The 18,821-nt window shown below is 38.4% G+C and overlaps 1 protein-coding gene across 1 annotated transcript in view; it reads right to left on the bottom strand.

Moving 5' to 3' along the window:
• LOC127877755 (proteasome adapter and scaffold protein ECM29-like) overlaps nt 1-18,588 on the bottom strand; it is a 97,114-nt gene extending 78,526 nt beyond the window's left edge. The window contains exons 1-9 of the mRNA XM_052423963.1: nt 18,501-18,588; nt 16,728-16,858; nt 15,674-15,790; nt 13,987-14,105; nt 13,444-13,593; nt 7,932-8,057; nt 7,330-7,473; nt 6,702-6,743; nt 5,949-6,027 (exon numbers count right to left, since the gene is read on the bottom strand). Coding sequence (XP_052279923.1) covers nt 5,949-6,027; nt 6,702-6,743; nt 7,330-7,473; nt 7,932-8,057; nt 13,444-13,593; nt 13,987-14,105; nt 15,674-15,790; nt 16,728-16,858; nt 18,501-18,522 — 930 coding nt within the window. The 5' untranslated portion in view covers nt 18,523-18,588. The remainder of the gene's footprint in view (nt 1-5,948; nt 6,028-6,701; nt 6,744-7,329; nt 7,474-7,931; nt 8,058-13,443; nt 13,594-13,986; nt 14,106-15,673; nt 15,791-16,727; nt 16,859-18,500) is intronic.
• Nucleotides 18,589-18,821: the final 233 nt, after the last annotated feature.

Below are 18,821 nucleotides of genomic sequence, written 5' to 3'. Positions count from 1 at the left end.
AAAAGCCATAATAAGAAGGAAAACCGTCTTAAAATTATATTGGAACTGTTAATAAGCCTGATGAAAAAGGTTCATAGGGAGCTCATTAAGCATCCGAACATGTAACACAAGTCAAAACCGCTTAAGAAGGTAAAGGAACGAAAAACAGAGTGTTGACGTTCCATAGTTTGGATCAGTTCCAAAAAAGGTAAGACAGCACAGAGTTGCGATGACTTACACAAAACAAGGTATACAAAAGCATAATCTCTATCCTTTGATGAAGAAAAGAACAAATTTCTTATCATCAAGAAAAAGATGAGAAAAACCTCTATGTATCTTGCAGAGTGATTAAGGTAATAACTGTGCTCTCGAATACCCAGTAAAAAATGAATTTCCATAGAAACTTTAAACAGTTCTGATGGAATTATCCTTGCACAAGTAACAAGGATTGAAACTCTAACAGAAAAACGTTCTTCTGTAGAGATAACTAAAAGTTATTAATGGCCAGACATGTAGTGGCACATGTTTAGATCAGTAAAAATATGTCTCTCTGAGATATGATATTTGACCTGTGAAGAAGTTTCCTGAAAATAATTGTACAGGAGACTTAAAAGGTCGTAGAACCATAATCCCATGGTTCATTAAGTATATTGCATGAAATTATGGCAAAAACTCAGTTATTGCAAAAACTCACCAAGAAGGCAAGATACTCCAGTTTATGTCAATGGACGAATGTATAACAATCGCACACCCTGCTGGATCGATTTCTGTGAACTGCATTATTGACATTGTTCAGCATACCGGTATACACTGCGATATACGATCGCATAACGCAATTACATTATTTGAACCCAACGGAAAAATAATTCGAAAGAAAGAACTGCAGGACAAAACGTCCAACAGGGCGTTGAGACGACCTGGTATGAGTAAGACGATAGAGAAAATTTGTTGTTCTTGCAAAGAACAAATAAGTTCCTGATTTCCAGTTACAAGGAGTGATAATATGATCACCTCCGTGTCTGTAAGTAAACCACGACCGATGTGTGATAGTTGAAACCATCACAAAGGAATCGTGAAAATGTGTTGTAAATGAAAAACAGCTTAAAAGAATTTTCGCTTTTCAAGATGTAGATGTGCAGGTGATATTCATTAGGATACCACATAATTGAGAAAATCAAGATACATTGTTCTATGTGATCGTCCATAACCTTCTCTGCTCACATCTGTATAAGATGTAAGGAAGGTTGTGGTAGAATAAACTATATTCTTGCCAAGATAATCTTCTAGTCTAGACACCACTGAATAGTGGTAAATAATGACAAAAAGATAGAAATCTGTGTCATTGAATAATCCCAAGATTAATACAATTATCTTAAAAATAAAGCTGAATGGACGTAAGAAAAGACGTCTCAGAAGAAGAACCGGTGACCGGACCGGTAAATACCGACCGGTGACCGGAACCATTTGTCAAGGATGGGTGGGCAAAGAAACCACGGCAAGCCGAACTTTCCCATTCCAAACACACTTGAAAATTGGTAGAATAGGACAGTGTTTAACACTTACAAGTTTATGACCTATCTACAGAATATAGCCTCTTCTTGAACCAATAACAGGCACCTTTAAAATCCTGGATAATACAGGTCGCGAAGTCATCGATTTGCGAAGTATGGAAATATGATTGACAGTGGTACCTCCGGAATCGGAGGTGTGATGGCAGAAAAAGGTGAAAACCCTAGGAGTAACCTTAAGCGGGTCCACGCTTGCCGGTAGAATGCATGGAAGTCTTGAATTCTGACTTGATTAATCCATTTACTTCAAGACTTCTAACCGGGACGAATTCCGAAAGGAATACGACCAGTTATAGGAAGACGGCCTGTTATGGCCAGAAGTGTAATAGAAGAATAACTTTAAGATGAGGTCCCTCCAGATCCTAGGATCTAAGATCTGAGTTCAATAGGTCCTAAGCCATCTACAAGACTGTAGCCGCTATGCGGTCAATCTGATAGGCAATCCTATGTATCAGAACTCTTGTTGATTCCAGTAGCTTGAAAATATGCACTGTCGTAGGAGCAATAGAAAAGCAGAAGTCGATACAAAATGTCGTCTTGCTAATCCTGCTAGCGTCATTAATGTGTCCCAACTGTTCCGTGACACTGACTGCAAAGTCTGTAGCCGACAGGTAAAGGCGGTTAAAACAATTCATCATTCGGGTCTCGAACATAAATTAATAGAGGTCAAATAGTAATGTTCGACCTCAATGCTAGTCTCCGAGCCCACTTCAGCCGATCTATCTGCAAGACCAGTAGTCTGCATGTAGCCGGTTGAGAAAGAAGTACAAATAACAGATATAGCATGATTTGGTAACCGTCACCAGTAGAACATCAGTATTGAAAAACACAAAAAGTCATGTAGATTGTTGAATCCATAAAATATAGTATTCAATACAATCATAGCCAGGGGTATACAACTAGGTAATGTAGACGATACCCGTGATACTAAAAATTGACTGATGAAAACACAGTGGAATACCGGTAATTGGTAACTGGTGACCGAACCGGACTGGCCAATGACCGGTAACTGTAGCCAGGTGAACGGACCAGTCATAATATGACCGGTGACGTTACCAGTTTAAGACCGAACAAGGGACAAAATTGTCACAAAACCAGGTTTTCATTGTGAAAAAAAAATCTGATAAAGGGAGAAAACTCAAACTGAACTGTTGAAATGACCAAAAAAAATTAACCCCCTTTGTAATTTTTTTTTTTTTTTTTAAATCTATTTTTAGTCGTGGCGACCTTGACATTGGAGATATTGACGTGAATCTTTCGTGGGACACACCGTCCCATGATGGTGAACAAATGTGCCAAATGATTTTAAAATCTCACAATGAATGACATAGTTATGGCCAGGACAAGCTCATTTATGGCCATTTTTGACCTTTGAACTCAAAGTGTGACCTTGACCTTGGAGATATCGACGTAATTATTTCGCGCGACACACCGTCCAATGATGGTGAACAAATGTGCCAAATGATTTTAAAATCTGACGATGAACGACATAGTTATGGCTCGGACAAGCTCATTTATGGCCATTTTTGACCTTTGAACTCAAAGTGTGACCTTGACCTTGGAGATATCGACGTAATTATTTCGCGCGACACACCGTCCAATGATGGTGAACAAATGTGCCAAATGATTTTAAAATCTGACAATGAACGACATAGTTATGGCCCGGACAAGCTTATTCCGCCAGCCCGCCAGCCCGCCAGCCAGCCAGCCAGCCCGCCAGCCAGCCAGCCCGCCAGCCAGCCAGCCCGCCCGCATTCGCCAATCTAATAACCAGTTTTTTCCTTCGGAAAACCTGGTTAAAAATGGTGGAATCCATATGGTCTGATATCAGTGTCAAGCACTGCTCGGAAAAGAAGATCGTGCCAAAAAATCCAATCCGATGGCGATGAGACATCACTTATTCTGACCGGTGATCAGTGATCGGTGATATGACCGATGAATGGTGACCGAAAATAGAAGAATGACCATCCACGAAGTCATCTGATAATGTTAACCGGAAAACAATGGTAGATTATCAGTATTAATAGGCATAAGTGTCCTTGTAGTCGTAGTGGAGAAAAGAACAGCTTATCCTGAAGCCTGAAAGTTAAACGAACTAGTGTTCGTATACAACTACGGCTCGGTGACTGCAACATGTGTGGATGCCATATGAAAAACCATCACACGTGGAATGGAGACATGATATTCCTAAAGGAATAAAATGGAGAACGTCGATATGACCAGTAGGTTCATTAACGCCTACGTGAGAAGTGGCGACATCCATATAACTGCAATGCCGAAATATTGTTCGGCTACGCTGCAAATATTGTCTTTTACAATATTGTCTCTCCGTGAGCATTGACGTGATCGCTTACAAGCGTATCAACGCCGAGAACTGCTCAATGAAGGAGATGTCTACGTGAAGGTTGACGACGTCCTCGTTTCCTGTGATGTCGAGATCTGGATCGGCCGAGATGTGGATCGGCTGCGATGAGACCGAGATCTTCTAGAATACCGTATCCGTGAGTGACGACGTGATCGCTTACGAGAGCCGCGACGATGAGAACTGCTCGACGAAGAAGAGCGTGTCCAATCCTTGATGAAGACGATGTATTCGACGACGAATAGGAGAATAATTCAATGAAGAAGACCGAGTTCTTCTTCTTGACCTGTGCCTGGTGTTATCGGTGGCAGGCCTAACTGATGACTGTTGACCGGTGATCAATGACCGGACCGGTGACATGACCGGACCTGTGACATGACCGGTGACCGGACCGGTGATCAATGACCGGACCGGTGACCAGACCGGACTGGTGATCAATGACCGGACCGGTGACATGACCGGTGACTGGACCGGTGATCAATAACCGGACCGGACCGGTGACATGACCGGTGACCAGACCGGACCGGCCAGTCAGACGTCGATCAATGGTCCGTGATCAACGTCCCCGGTGACGTACCGGTCATATCATGACCAATGTTGTCACTGGATAATGACCGTATGGCGAATGCCAAATGGTCTGCCATTGGTCGATGTCCTTGACCAATGCCATCGGGCAAAGACCGGCTGACGGGTGTCGCCATATGGTCTGATGTTGACCGACTGTCTAAGAGACTTAGCATAGTACGGTCGTGATCGTGCCCGATACCCGGTGACTGATACTGCAACTATCATCCATGATCTGCGAAGTCACCGGGTATTTATCCACTCTTGTTTCTGCGACCATCATGTAGTCGAATATATGAAAAACAAGAGCAAAGCATATTCAACCATAAACTGGTCACAGACCAGATTATCATACGGCACATAAAATCATTATTTGACCATAATGAAAATTATAATAATACTGCCGTAGATCATATATTAAACAAAATTTAATTCAAAACAGATGAAAAATAAAATGACGATCAATTAGATTGTCATACGGAACGTTAAAATCATTATTGCACACAATGGCAAATGATAAACAATCTGTCAATAGAAGAACACGCTTTGCACGATCTCGTAACACATTAGAAGAACATGCTTTGCACGATTTAGCAATGTATTAGAAGAGTACGTTTTGCACGTGGTCGTTCGCGCGTGAAAACACCCAGCATGGTAGAAATAAACCATTGTTCGATAAAAACAAGCATGGCTTACCTTTTACAAATGAAACAAAATCCATGAAATCCACACAAATTAATCCGAATGAGAAATAAAAAGATAAATAACACAATTTATCTATTCAAAACCCCAATCAACCAAGTGAAAAACAATATTTTAATTCAGAGCCGTAAAAGACACGTATACACCTGGTTGATCCGGAAAGAACATTGAGGGTTGGTTACCGATTTTTGGCTAGGTTGCATTGCACTATGTTTAACCTGGCCTGTATTACGGTATTGAGGTGATGGATTCCCAGTTAAAATTCCGGATGAGTTATTTCCCCTTGGAAAGTATAAGCATACGATAACAGGTCAGTATTTATGACATTAAAAAAGACTGGGGTATGCATGGATTCATCCAATGTAGGCTCTTGAAAAGATACACTTCATCGTGGTGACAAAGTGCAAATCTACACTTTATGTTGGAGACATAACTGAAGTTGTAATTTGATTTCTACAGAAATGTGAAAATTGTTTTCCTCAAGATTGATACTTGGATGCGATACATATGAGCCTAGCACTGGGAAAAGAAGGCTTGATGTATGTGCGTAGTGTGTTTCAGATAAGCCTGTGAATAGGCTAATCAGGCACAACACTTTCCGCTTTAATTATATTTTCGGTTTAAAGGTAGTCAATTTTTAGCCAAATTTTACTAGGGTGGAAAGTGTGGTCCCTGTCGGCTAATCTGGGGTGACACTTACGGCATATGCATTGAGCCCCATTTTCCCAGAGCAAGGCACATACATATCACATTAAAATCACAAATGTACTTGCCTGCCCCTTCATTTCCAATGTTCCAAGAACCAGTGAGTACAGCTTGTTCAACACTGGAGTGTCATTGAGATCCATGGATCTGCAAATGTGCCCCATGAACGAAGTTATATATCAAACAATCACTCAAAGAACATTATACTTACAACAGGGACCGTCCTATATGCAAAGCAGATGTGCAATACAAGGATAAAATTGGTGAAGCAGAAACTATAAGACAAGAACAACGCATAACGGGTGCCAACCCTCCGCTGCGGGTGCAGTTTAGTATAAATAAATCACAGTGACCTTGACCTTTGACCTAGTGATCCAAAAATGGGTTTAGCGTGTAGAACTCATCAAGGGGCATCTACATAATAAGTTTCAAAGTTGTAGGTGGAAGCACTTTGATTTTAGAGACAAATGTCAAGGTTTTAGCACGACACGGACGGCAAGCTGGCTATGACAATACCTCGGGTTTTCTCCAAAAACAGCCGAGCAAATGAAGCTATTCCAAACCGATTTTTGAATTCCTTAATAATGGACCAGTGTATTTGATTCTTTCACTGAAGTTTTTCAAGTCAATCAAATATTAAGAATACATCTACCGCTTAATTAACTTTGCATTTATATGAGACCTGAAACCTGCTTCTTTGTATTCAGAACAGTGTTTGTTTCATTTGATACTAAAGCTTATGTAAACTAAATAATTTTTATAAATCGCACATCTTTAAATCCCACATGTTTTTAATTTGTTGGAATTTTCTAGCTCATTACCCAATTTGTTTTTTCAATTCCATGTCTGCAGCTGTAGCTACGCTGAAAAAAAGAAAAGAAATAAAACTACAAATGTACATCATACAGCCTCAATCATAGATATCGCTATACATCTATTTATATCATCCAATCATCTGTCAGAGTGATACCATGTGATTCCACGATAGTTCAGAGATGCTACAGAATCAAAAGATGTGGAAGAAAATCTGTTTAGTTAAATAAGGAGCCCCATTATCTATTAACCCTTTACCCTCTAAGAAGCAAAGTGAAAATGGCTATTGCAACCAGCATAAAACCAGAACAGCCTGCGAGTAACTCGCAGTCTATTCAGGTTTTATGCTGTTTGCTGCTCACCAGTATCGAAGGGTTGGAATTGAAGCCTTTTAAACTTGAATCTAGTAAGAAAGGTCTTAAATTGAATTTAACTTTCTTAGGGACTACAAATGCTTAAAAATACATATCTAAGTGGTAAAGGATTTAGGCTTATATCTGGAGAAAAGTTTAATTAAACGATGTGCACTCTCATTGTCATCTGAGGACTCTTAATCAGTCACAGGCTGAAAGACAAAGAACAGATTGACAAGAAATACAGGTCTCTGTTGTTTTCAAGTACACTATTCTCCGATACCTATGTCTGGTGTCAGCAGCCCCAATGACAAGATGACAGAACACGTCCCTGACAGGGAACAATTCTGCCCCCAGGAAGTGTATGATGGACATCTTCACCTTCTCTAACTGCTCGGGAGGGTACTGGGCTTCTCCCATCACACGTCTGCATGGAACATTAAAATGAACATAAGTCTGGGAATGCTGGGCTAAATGCATGTGCATAAGCGTCTTTCTAGAAGTGGACTGCACAGGCCAATCTGGGACAACACTTTACGCACATGCATTAAGTTTTGTTTTCCCAGAGCAAGGCTCATATGGAGTGCCATCTTATATCATTAATGCTTTAAATATTAATTCTTGCACTGCAGATATTGACTGCTTGCTTTCTGGAGACATCATATTTAATGGGCTATTTCTTATGACTGTTTTGATGTTATATTTGTTCACCTTAATTCATGGTGCTATGTTGTACCTATGAAGTATTGCAAGCATGTTTGGTAAACCAAATCAAGGACATACAAGTATCTGAAATGAATGGGGAATACTTTTTTTTTATTTTCTGTCATTTAGATTCAGTTGTTACAAGCACTAATTAATTACATCATTAGTGATATAACATACTTGAATGCTGCCTGGGAGAGCCCTGGTGGTGCTGCAGGGGGTGGGGTGGAGTCAGCCCCGGGCGTGGCTGAAGTTGGGCGGCGGGAAGTCTGTGCCTGCTGTAACTCCTGTACCTTAACGTGAGAACTGGAGTATGAAAAACACTTGCATGTGAGACATACATCCGGTTTAAAATGAAAAGTTTCTTTCCATTTTAATCACTTTTAACTGAGTTTTAACCATCTGCAACCAGTTATATTAATAAGAGGGCACACATGGCCCTAGATTGTTCAAATGTGTCATGGGGTTTTGTCAGTTTCAAATCCAGGTTTATGATTTGAATAATCCTCAAAGAGGACCACAAAACATAAATTCAGTTTACAACACTTCACTCCCACACACTCAGGCAAGGCATATTTTGATCTAGGGCTGTCATTGAAATTGTTTTATAAGAGGGGCACTATATGATATCAAATTAAAAATACTACTTTTTATTTTAACAAGTTTTTTAATTTCAATTTATGAATCTACATAAATTACGTGACCCCTGGATTTTGGCCAGTTTTGACCCAAAGGGTATGATTTGAACATTTGTGTAGAGGCCCAATAAACAATTTGCACACCAAATATTAAACCTTTGACCATTGTGAATTTATAAAACCTTTTTTATGGATATCTACTAAATGTATATGTCTGTATAAATCATTGCCCATTGGGATTTTACCCTAGAACTTGATTAGAAGAAACTGTGTACAGTACCTCTATCCAATATTTCATACCACATATCAAAGCTCTGGGACTTCCGGTTTCATCAAATATTTTGTATATATATTTATTAACTACATATCATCTGACCTCTGAGGTGTGACCAGTTTTGCAAGATTTAAAAGAAACTTAGAAGAGGACCACTAGACAATAATAGACACAAAATATGAAAACACTGATCCAAGCAGTTTGTTTTTTTGTTACGTTCTTAACTCGATAAGTCTATACAAATTATGTTACCCCTAAGGCATGACCAAGAGGCATGATTTTAAATCTTTGTTAAGGACCACTGGACAATGTTAAACACTAAACAAGAGGGCTAAGATGGCCCTAGTTTGCTCACCTGAGAGGAGTCGGTTCATTCAATCTTTACCAAACGTCAAACTTGACCTAGATATTGTCCAGACAAATATCCTGGTAAAGTTTTGTCATTATTCAGTGCTCTAGCTAGAATTTGAAAAGGGCAGGGGGGATTTTTTGTCAAAAGGGTACTTTGGACACGCAGTATTTTGTCAAAGGGCACTTTCCAGAGCGCGGGGGTTTCTTGCATGCTTCCTCTCGCATTTTAATTTATATGTTATTCATAATTGTTATAATATATTACTCCTATTATTATTTAACAATTCAAATATAATGTCTAAAGTGAGAAATAAATTAATTACAATGTATTGTAAAAAGAGATTTATTAATCATCAAATGTAAAAAAATAAGAAATAAAAAAAAATAAAAAATTTTAAGGCAGGGGGGACCCTAGGAAGGGCTGGGAGGAAGTTTGGGGGGGGGGGCAAGGCGGGGCGCCCTTCAATTTAGGCCTAGCTGGAGCACTGATTATTGAACCAAAACTCTGGCATATGGAGTGATTTTGTTTTTGTAAGATTTGACCTGGTGACCTATATTTTGAGTTGACCCCCCTTACCAAACATCAAACTTTGCTTACAAAAATAAATATTATGACCAAGATTCATAAAATCTGAAACAAAATTGTGCCCTCTAAAGTGTTTACAAAGATTTTGTATAATATAATGAAAATTTGGACAATCTAAAGGAAATAATTATGGCATTAATTATCTGATATATATATATAAAACCAATCTTTTCAACAAGTTTCGTGATGATTGGGCAAAAAATGTGACTTCAAGAGTGTTCACAAGCTTTTTTACTATATAAATATGAGAAAACTGCCCCCCGGCAGCCATGTTATTCAACTGACCGGAACCCTTTTCAAACTCAACTCTCATATCAAGTAAACAAATGTTCTGACCAAATTTCATGAAAATTGGGCCAAATAAGTGACTTCTAGAGTTTTCACATTTTCACTGTATACATATAGAGAAAAAAGCCCCGCCCACTGGCGGCCATGTTTTTTCACCGATCTGGACCATTTTCAAACTCGTCCGAGATATCAATAAAACCAATGTTTTGACCAACTTTCATGATGGTTGGGCAAAAATTGTGACTTCTAGAGTGTTTACAAGGTTTCTCTATAGCCAAATAAGGAAAACTGCCCCCCACCCCCCCCGGCAGCCATATTATTGAACTGACCGGAACCTTTTTCGAACTCAACTCTCATATCAAGGAAACAAATGTTCTGACCAAATTGCATGAAAATTGGGCCAAAAATGTGACTTCTAAGGTGTTCACATGTTTTCACTATATACATATAGAGAAAAATGCCCCGCCCACTGGCGGCCATGTGGTCACAAGCTTTTTTACTATATAAATATGAGAAAACTGCCCCCCCCCCCCCCAGCAGCCATGTTATTCAACTGACCGGAACCATTTTCAAACTCAACTCTCATATCAAGGAAACAAATGTTCTGACCAAATTTCATGAAAATTGGGCCAAAATGTGACTTGTAGAATGTTCACGTTTTCACTATATACATATAGAGAAAAAAGCCCCGCCAACTGGCAGCCATGTTTTTTCAACGATCTGGACCATTTTCAAACTCGTCCGAGATATCAATAAAACCAATGTTTTGACCAACTTTTATGATGGTTGGGCAAAAATTGTGACTTCTAGAGTGTTTACAAGGTTTCTCTATAGCCAAATAAGGAAAATTGCCCCCCCCCCCGGCAGCCATATTATTCAACTGACCGGAACCATTTTCGAACTCAACTCTCATATCAAGGAAACAAATGTTCTGACCAAATTTCATGAAAATTGGGCCAAAAATGTGACTTCTAAGGTGTTTACATGTTTCACTATATACATATAGACAAAAATGCCCCACCCATTTGGGGCCATGTTTATCACCGATCTGGACCATTTTCAAACTCGTCCGAGATATCAATAAAACCAATGTTTTGACCAACTTTCATGATGATTGGGCAAAAAATGTGACTTCTAGAGTGTTTACAAGATTTCCCTATAGCCAAATAAGGAAAACTGCCCCCCCCCCCCAGCAGCCATGTTATTCAAATGACCGGAACCATTTTCGAACTCAACTCTCATATCAAGGAAACAAATGTTTTGACCAAATTTCATGAAAATTGGGCAAAAAATGTGACTTCTAGAGTGTTCACATGTTTTCACTATATGCATATAGAGAACAAGAGTACCATTCTGTAACAAGATAGGCCCGTCCGAAAGTTTTGGACACCATGCTCAATGCTTGAAATGCACTAAGTGACCTCGAGACCTAGTTATTTACCCGGCATGACCCATATTTGAACTTGACCTACATATCATTTAGATGTAACATCTGACTAAATTTGGTGAAGATCAGATGAAAACTACTTCAATTAGAGAGGGGACACCATGCTAAATGTTTGAAATGCATTATGTGACCTCGTGACCTCCTTTTTGACCCGGAATGACCCATATTCGAACTTGACCTACATATCATCTAGACACAACTTCTGACCAAATTAGGTGAAGATCAGATAAAAACTACTTCAATTAGAGAGCGGACACCATGCTAAATGCTTGAGATGCACCAAGTAATCTCGTGACCTAGTTTTTGACCCGACATGACCCATATTTGAACTTGACCTACATATCATCTAGACACAACTTCTGACCAAATTTTGTAAAGATCGGGTGAAAACTACTTCAATTAGAGAGCGGACACCATGCTTAATCCTTGAAATGCACTAAGTGACCCCGAGACCTAATTTTGACCCCGCATGACCCATATTCGAACTTGACCTAGATATCGTCTAGACACAACTTCTGACCAAGTTTGGTGAAGATCAGGTGAAAACTACTTCAATTAGAGAGCGGACACTGCTGTAGACGCCACCCGCCAAGGGTGAAACTATAATACGTCCGGTTTAAAAAAAACAGGCGTATAAAAATGCCCCGCCCACTGGCAGCCATGTTTTTTCACCGATCTGGACCATTTTCAAACTCTTCCGAGATATCAATAAAACCAAGTTTTTGACCATCTTTCATGATGATTGGGCAAAAATTGTGACTTCTAGAGTGTTTACAAGGTTTCTCTATAGCCAAATAAGGAAAACTGCCCCCCACCCTTGGCAGCCATGTTATTCAACTGACCGGAACCATTTTCGAACTCAACTCTCATATTACAGAAACAAATGTTCTGACCAAATTTCATGAAAATTCGGCCCAAAATGTGACTTCTAGAGTGTTCACATGTTTTCACTATATACATATAGAGAAAAATGCCCCGCCCACTGGCGGTCATGTTTTTTCAACGATCTGGACCATTTTCACACTCGTCTGAGATATCAATAAAACCAATGTTTTGACCAACTTTCATGATGATTGGGCAAAAATTGTGACTTCTAGAGTGTTTAAAGGTTTCTCTATAGCCAAATAAGGAAAACTGCCCCCCCCCCCTGGCAGCCATGTTATTCAACTGACCGGAACCATTTTCGAACTCAACTCTCATATCAAGGAAACAAATGTTCTGACCAAATTTCATGAAAATTGGGCCAAAAATGTGACTTCTAGAGTGTTCACATGTTTTCACTATATACATATAGAGAAAAATGCCCCGCCCACTGGGGGCCATGTTTTCTTCACCGATCTGGACCATTTTCGAACTCTTCAGAGATATCAATAAAACCAATGTTTTGACAAACTTTCATGATAATTGGACAAAAATTGTGACTTTTAGAGTGTTTACAAGGTTTCTCTATAGCCAACTAAGGAAAACTGCCCCGCCCACTGGCGGCCATGTTTTACTACGGACCGGAACCACTTTTGAACTCAACCAACATATCATTAAGAAAACATTTTGACAAAGTTACATGAAGATTGGGCATGAAATGTGACTTCTACAGTGTTTACAAGTTTTTTCTTTTTTTTGACCTAGTGACCTAGTTTTGACCCGGCATGACTCAGATTCAAACTCGACCGAGATTCATTGGGACAAAGCTTCTGACCAAGTTTCATGAAGATCGGACAATAAATGTGGCCTCTAGAGTGTTTACGAACAAATGTGGACGGACGATGGAAGGACGACGGAAAAAGACAGGTAACAAAAGCTCACCTGAGCAATCAGGTGAGCTAAAAAACATGAGATTTACAGTTTCAGGAACAACAACACATGACGCCGGAGGGCGACCTATGACAATAGCTCACCTTGATCTGTTCTCCCTCTTGTGAGCTATAACTTTATGTAGCTTATCAATATCTTAATTGCTTCATTATAAACTTAGGTTTAAAGTTTGTAAGCTAAAAGGTTAATAAAGTAGTGACATGATTTTGTTCATAAGTATGATAACTGTTTTAACTGTGTTTATGAATGTGTAAACAAGGCAGAATATTGCTTAATGCAGTAAAACCTAAACCTACCCATAGGGCACTATCAACAGGTCAAGAATATAATCCAGAAGCAATCTGGCAACAGAGGGGTTGGAGAGACACTGAAACTTCTGTCTTCGCTCTTCCATATTCACTGGGAACTTCAACTGAGCAAAAGCTGGGATCAGAAGCTGCAGGAAGCTGAAAACAAATGCCATCTCCAACCATGATATCTTTCTTTATGTTATAATTGTTTCCATTATCAGAATGAGAGCAGCAGTGCTTAAAAGCCTCATCCTTGCTAAAATTTTACTTATTCTGAAATAAATTAACTGATGCTTATATTGTTTCCATAAAAACTGGTTAACACTTTATTTGAACATATTTTGAGTGGGAGTGGATAGAACCACCAAAACATAACAATTTCAGACTAACTAGCAATTACCTATTCTGCTTGGTTCTGGTACACCAACTTACATGTATACTGCTCTCTCTATGAATGCTTCTCTTAACATGACATGAGGGCTGACTTTCCAATACTGCTGACTATATAAAAAAAAAGCCTCTCTGTGCATGCCAAGATAGGTGACTTACCTATCCTGCTGACTCTGTGAGCGCCCCTCTAGACATGCCATCAGGGCTGGTACCCTAGCAGCCTGCTCTTGTGGATCTAATCTTGGAAATCCCATTTTGATGTAGATCACGGCAAAATTCTAATGGATAGAAACATTCTATTCTTAGCAGGAAGCGGTTAACAGTATGACATATGCATCGTAACATAAAGGTTCTGACTTTTACTAACGAGGATTATGTAACAAATAGGTTTTTTGTTGTTTTTAATAAATAACGTATCAATGCCTGGCTAAGCCTTTATTTGTCAGTCAGCATTCCGCTGAAAAATGACAGGCAAGTATATGTGCCCCGACCCGGGATCGAACCCCGGACCTCTAGATTGCAACGCAAGCGCCTCATCCGTTGAGCTACGGAGTAACAAATAGGTTGGTACAGGACAACTACTCAAAAAGGGTCACTGCTAAAAAACAAACCATAATAAAATATTGACTTGTCACAAACATAATTCTGAAAAGCCATTTAATTCGTCAAAAATACAATCTTACAGTATTATGCAGAATTCTAAATCTATGGAATTAAGTAAAAAAAAAATTCATTAAAAAACATTTGCTAATTGTGATTGTATTATGTTAAAATCCAAATTCATGTTTTTCCACCATTTAACGAATGGACTGTTGCCCATAAGATTACGAAAATTGACTAAACTTGGGCAATGTAGTTATGTTTTTTTATTTCTTACAAATATTAACAAATTAGCAATAGCTGTTTTAAAATTAAAATTGCCAAGGTTAAATAAATAGCGGAGGGTGAAAAAACAAACTGAACATTTCAATTTATATAAAAAAATACTTCAAACAAGGGCTGTTTGTAAAACATGCATGCCCGGCATATGGGCTCTCCGTTGTAGTGACAGTCATTGTTTGAATATGTTTTTTGTCACTGTGACCTTGACCTTTGACCTAGTGACCTGAAAATCAATAGGGGTCATCTGCCAGTCATGATCAATGTACCTATGAAGTTTCATGATCCTAGCCATAAGTGTTCTTGAGTTATCATCCGCAAACCATTTTACTATTTTGGGTCACCGTGACCTTGACCTAGTGACCTGAAAATCAATAGGGGTCATCTGCCAGCCATTATCAATCTACCTACGAAGTTTCATGATCCTAGGCATAAGCGTTCTTGAGTTATCATCCGGAAACCATTTTACTATTTCGGGTCACAGTGAACTTGACCTTTGACCTAGTGACCTCAAAAGCGATAGGGGTCATCTGCGAGTCATGATCAATCTACCTATCAAGTTTCATGATCCTAGGCATAAGCGTTCTTGAGTTATTATCCGGAAACCATTTTACTTTTTCGGGTCAATGTGACCTTGACCTTTGACCTAGTGACCTGAAAATCAATAGGGGTCATCTGCGAGTCATGATCAATATACCTATGAAGTTTCATGATCCTAGGCCCAAGCTTTCTTGAGTTATCATCCGGAAACCACCTGGTGGACGGACCGACCGACCGACAGACATGTGCAAAGCAATATACCCCCTCTTCTTCGAAGGGGGGCATAAAAATTAAAATATTGAATGGGGATAATTTTTGGCAGTCATTTGAAAAACATATACTTTTTGAAAATGGGAATGTGTCCAGATTTTGGCCCCTAATTTACCAAAAAAAACAAACAACAACAACCAACTTTGGAAAACCTTACCATTAAAATGGATGTTGCATTCTGGGATGTGAATGTCTGAATCAGGTCATCAACAGGCAGCTGCACCTTTGTTCTACTCTTCAATCTCTTGTTGATGTGCACTAGCAATTCCATTACCTACAAGACATTTTACTTAATAATCTTATCATCTTAATGTGCAGTTAAATAAACATGACAGCAAAATTACATGTTGAGTGTATAGCAATATGCTTTTGCATTGTTTAACTTAATTGATTTAAACATGTGACCTCAGTGCATTCCACAAAAAGATGTTAACACACAAGCATATTAAACAATGATATTGTCAAGCAATATGGTCCCCTACCAGTTCTACCATTGTCAGAAATTCCACCATTTTCAGATTTTTTATTTTTTTATATCTATTTTGGGTTGCCATAGCAACCACAATTTTTAACGTAGGAACAAAATGAAAAGACGTGAGTAATGTCCATATTGCCATCTATCCATGTTCCAAGTTTCATGAAAAAATATTAAGAACTTTTAAAGTTACCGCAGGATCCAGAAAACCACCATTTTCAGCAGTATTTCTAGTCTATTTGTTGCCATAGCAACCAGAATTTTTGACGTAGGAACAAAATGAAATGACGTGCATAATGTCCATATTGCCATCTATCCATGTTCCAAGTTTCATGAAAAAATATTTAGAACTTTAAAAGTTATCGCAGGATCCAGAAATGTGTGACGGACGGAGGGACAGACAGACGGAGCGCAAACAGTCCCCTCCTGTGAAACCAGTAGGGGACAATAACAAGTTTCTGACTCTGGTTAAAAGTTTGGTAAATTCACATAATTCAGAAGTCAGATTGAAATGTTATTGTTAAATGCTCGCTAATAAATATGCCTTCTTAATATGCCTACATTTTGCAGTCTATAAGGTTTAAACAAAATAAATAAAATAAAGTTGTGAAGATTTGATTAAAAAAAAAATGTTTTTAAGTCTTTAAGTAAGTGTTAAAATATGCCTGCGATGGTAGGTGGAAAATAACAACAAATGGTGAAAAAACAGCATGCAACGATTGACATAAAAGAGTACCTTCTTCCTGACTCCCTCCTCTTTGCTGTCTAGCTTGAGAAGTACAGCTGGTAAGAAACGTGCAAGAGAAGTCTCCAGCTGTTCATCAGTCTCAGCCGATCCAATACGAAGAAAAACTCGCTCTACTAAACCTAAAGCAAACCATTTCTATAAGTCTTCAAACCCCCGGTCCACAAAAAATAAAACTATGCAATTTAGAAGGTTATTCTTGTGAATGTAAACAATGTCTATTCCAGGAGAACATCTCTCTTTCCATCACCTATTATCCATTACCCTAAAATCCTGTATAATCCCGACGTCCATTTTTTAAAAGAAAATTCTGGCAAAAATTAGTGATTTAAGTGTTATAGAATTTTATAAACACAAATGTTCTCCATTTTTTTAAGCATCAAATGAATTTTGGCATATGTTACTTTTTCAATATTATAATGAAATAGACATAACATCAAGTCGTGTTTTCCAACTTAACATGAGTAAATGAACATTCTGATGTGCTTTGTAATTGTAATAGAAATTAGAATACATTGCAGAAGGTGATGTACTAAATCACCTTCTGCAATGTGTACTGTTTATATTCTATAACAATTACAAAGCACAACAGAATATAAATTTAGATTTCAAGCAACATGTTAGTCATTTTCTGAAAATCGAGAGAAAGTTAAAGTTCTTTAAAACAACAACAACAACATTTGTCTGTATTTAAATGGTCAAAATTATTTATATTTTGTGTCGTCTCTGTAAGTTGGTTTTGTTCGTATTTAAGCTATTCTTATGATTATTATTCCCAATGATCCACACAAGTCTTGTTTCAAAGATCATCTTCAAGATTTAAGGGTGTAAGTTTGATATGTTTACTGACATACAAAATCATGGTATTGACACATGACATGTGCTTATCTAAATTTGTGGGTGTTATAATATAATAATACACACAGCATTGGATGTTTGGGGCTTGATTGGGCCATAAAATAAAGATGCATATTTAAAGGAATATTCAAACGCAGGCACAAGGGAAACATCCAGCTGCATTGATCTGGTTACTTTTTTTCCAATAACAATCATGAAAATACATAAACTAGCAACACTTTCATAAACGAGAACAAAGATGTTCACAAACTTTGCATAATCACCAGAATTGCTAGATAAAGTAACTGAAAAATTCCACTGCTCGGAAAATGTAAAGCCCTAACTTTGCATAATCACCAGAACGGCTAGATAAAGTAACTGAAAAATAACACTGCTCGGAAAATGTCAAGCCCTCCACTCCAATTACTCTGATTTCGAAATAAAGTGTTCTGGAGAGGGACCCATTAATGGCCCCATATTCAAATGTTTATGCTAATAATGTGTTTAAGACAATTGAAATAAGCATGCAAATCTTGAGCACTGCTATATGTCCAATGCAGGAAAACCTACCACCATCATTAATTAAAATATTATATAATTGTCACCAAAGCACTACCCGTAGTACTGGCAGAGGTTATGAAAATGACACGTGATTACTATGTACAAAAACTTCAATATCGAACATGGAAACAGTACAATAACCCAAATTTTACATAATTATACAAAAGACAATACACATGATTAAACTATAGGGATATATGGTTAGTCCGAATTTACAGCGTATCCGAACACAGTTATGCAAGACAAACATTAATGTGCTATACAAAACTTAATTGACAATACCAGAACACATTTTTACACAACACTATTCATAACACGATTCATATTAATTTTACAAGCATATATATTACAAACACTGAAACCTACTGTTTTCGTCCGCGCTCTCCATAACTGCAGTGTCACGAAAAAGCACAGAGTGATAACAAACGCTCGGTCATATCTCAGTCTGGGTTACTTCCCCTAGTTAGTAAAGTTCGGGGGGGGGGGGGGTGGACAAGGTTACAGTATACTAAACATTTTTGATGTTCAATTGCTATACCCTCTAAAATAGGGAACGTCATTTATTTGAAGACACAATTCTCTGTACGGGCACATGTCATGAATTAATTTTTAAACATTTCTGTGTCAACCCCGGCAACCCGATATGATGTGAAAAGTTTGACGTGCTTGGACAACTTTCCGATTTTT

This window comes from Dreissena polymorpha, chromosome 4 (genome assembly GCF_020536995.1).
Source record: "Dreissena polymorpha isolate Duluth1 chromosome 4, UMN_Dpol_1.0, whole genome shotgun sequence".
Classification (NCBI taxonomy): domain Eukaryota; kingdom Metazoa; phylum Mollusca; class Bivalvia; order Myida; family Dreissenidae; genus Dreissena; species Dreissena polymorpha.
The sequence above is the reverse complement of the archived record's forward strand: the minus strand, read 5'-3'. Positions and strand labels throughout refer to the sequence as shown.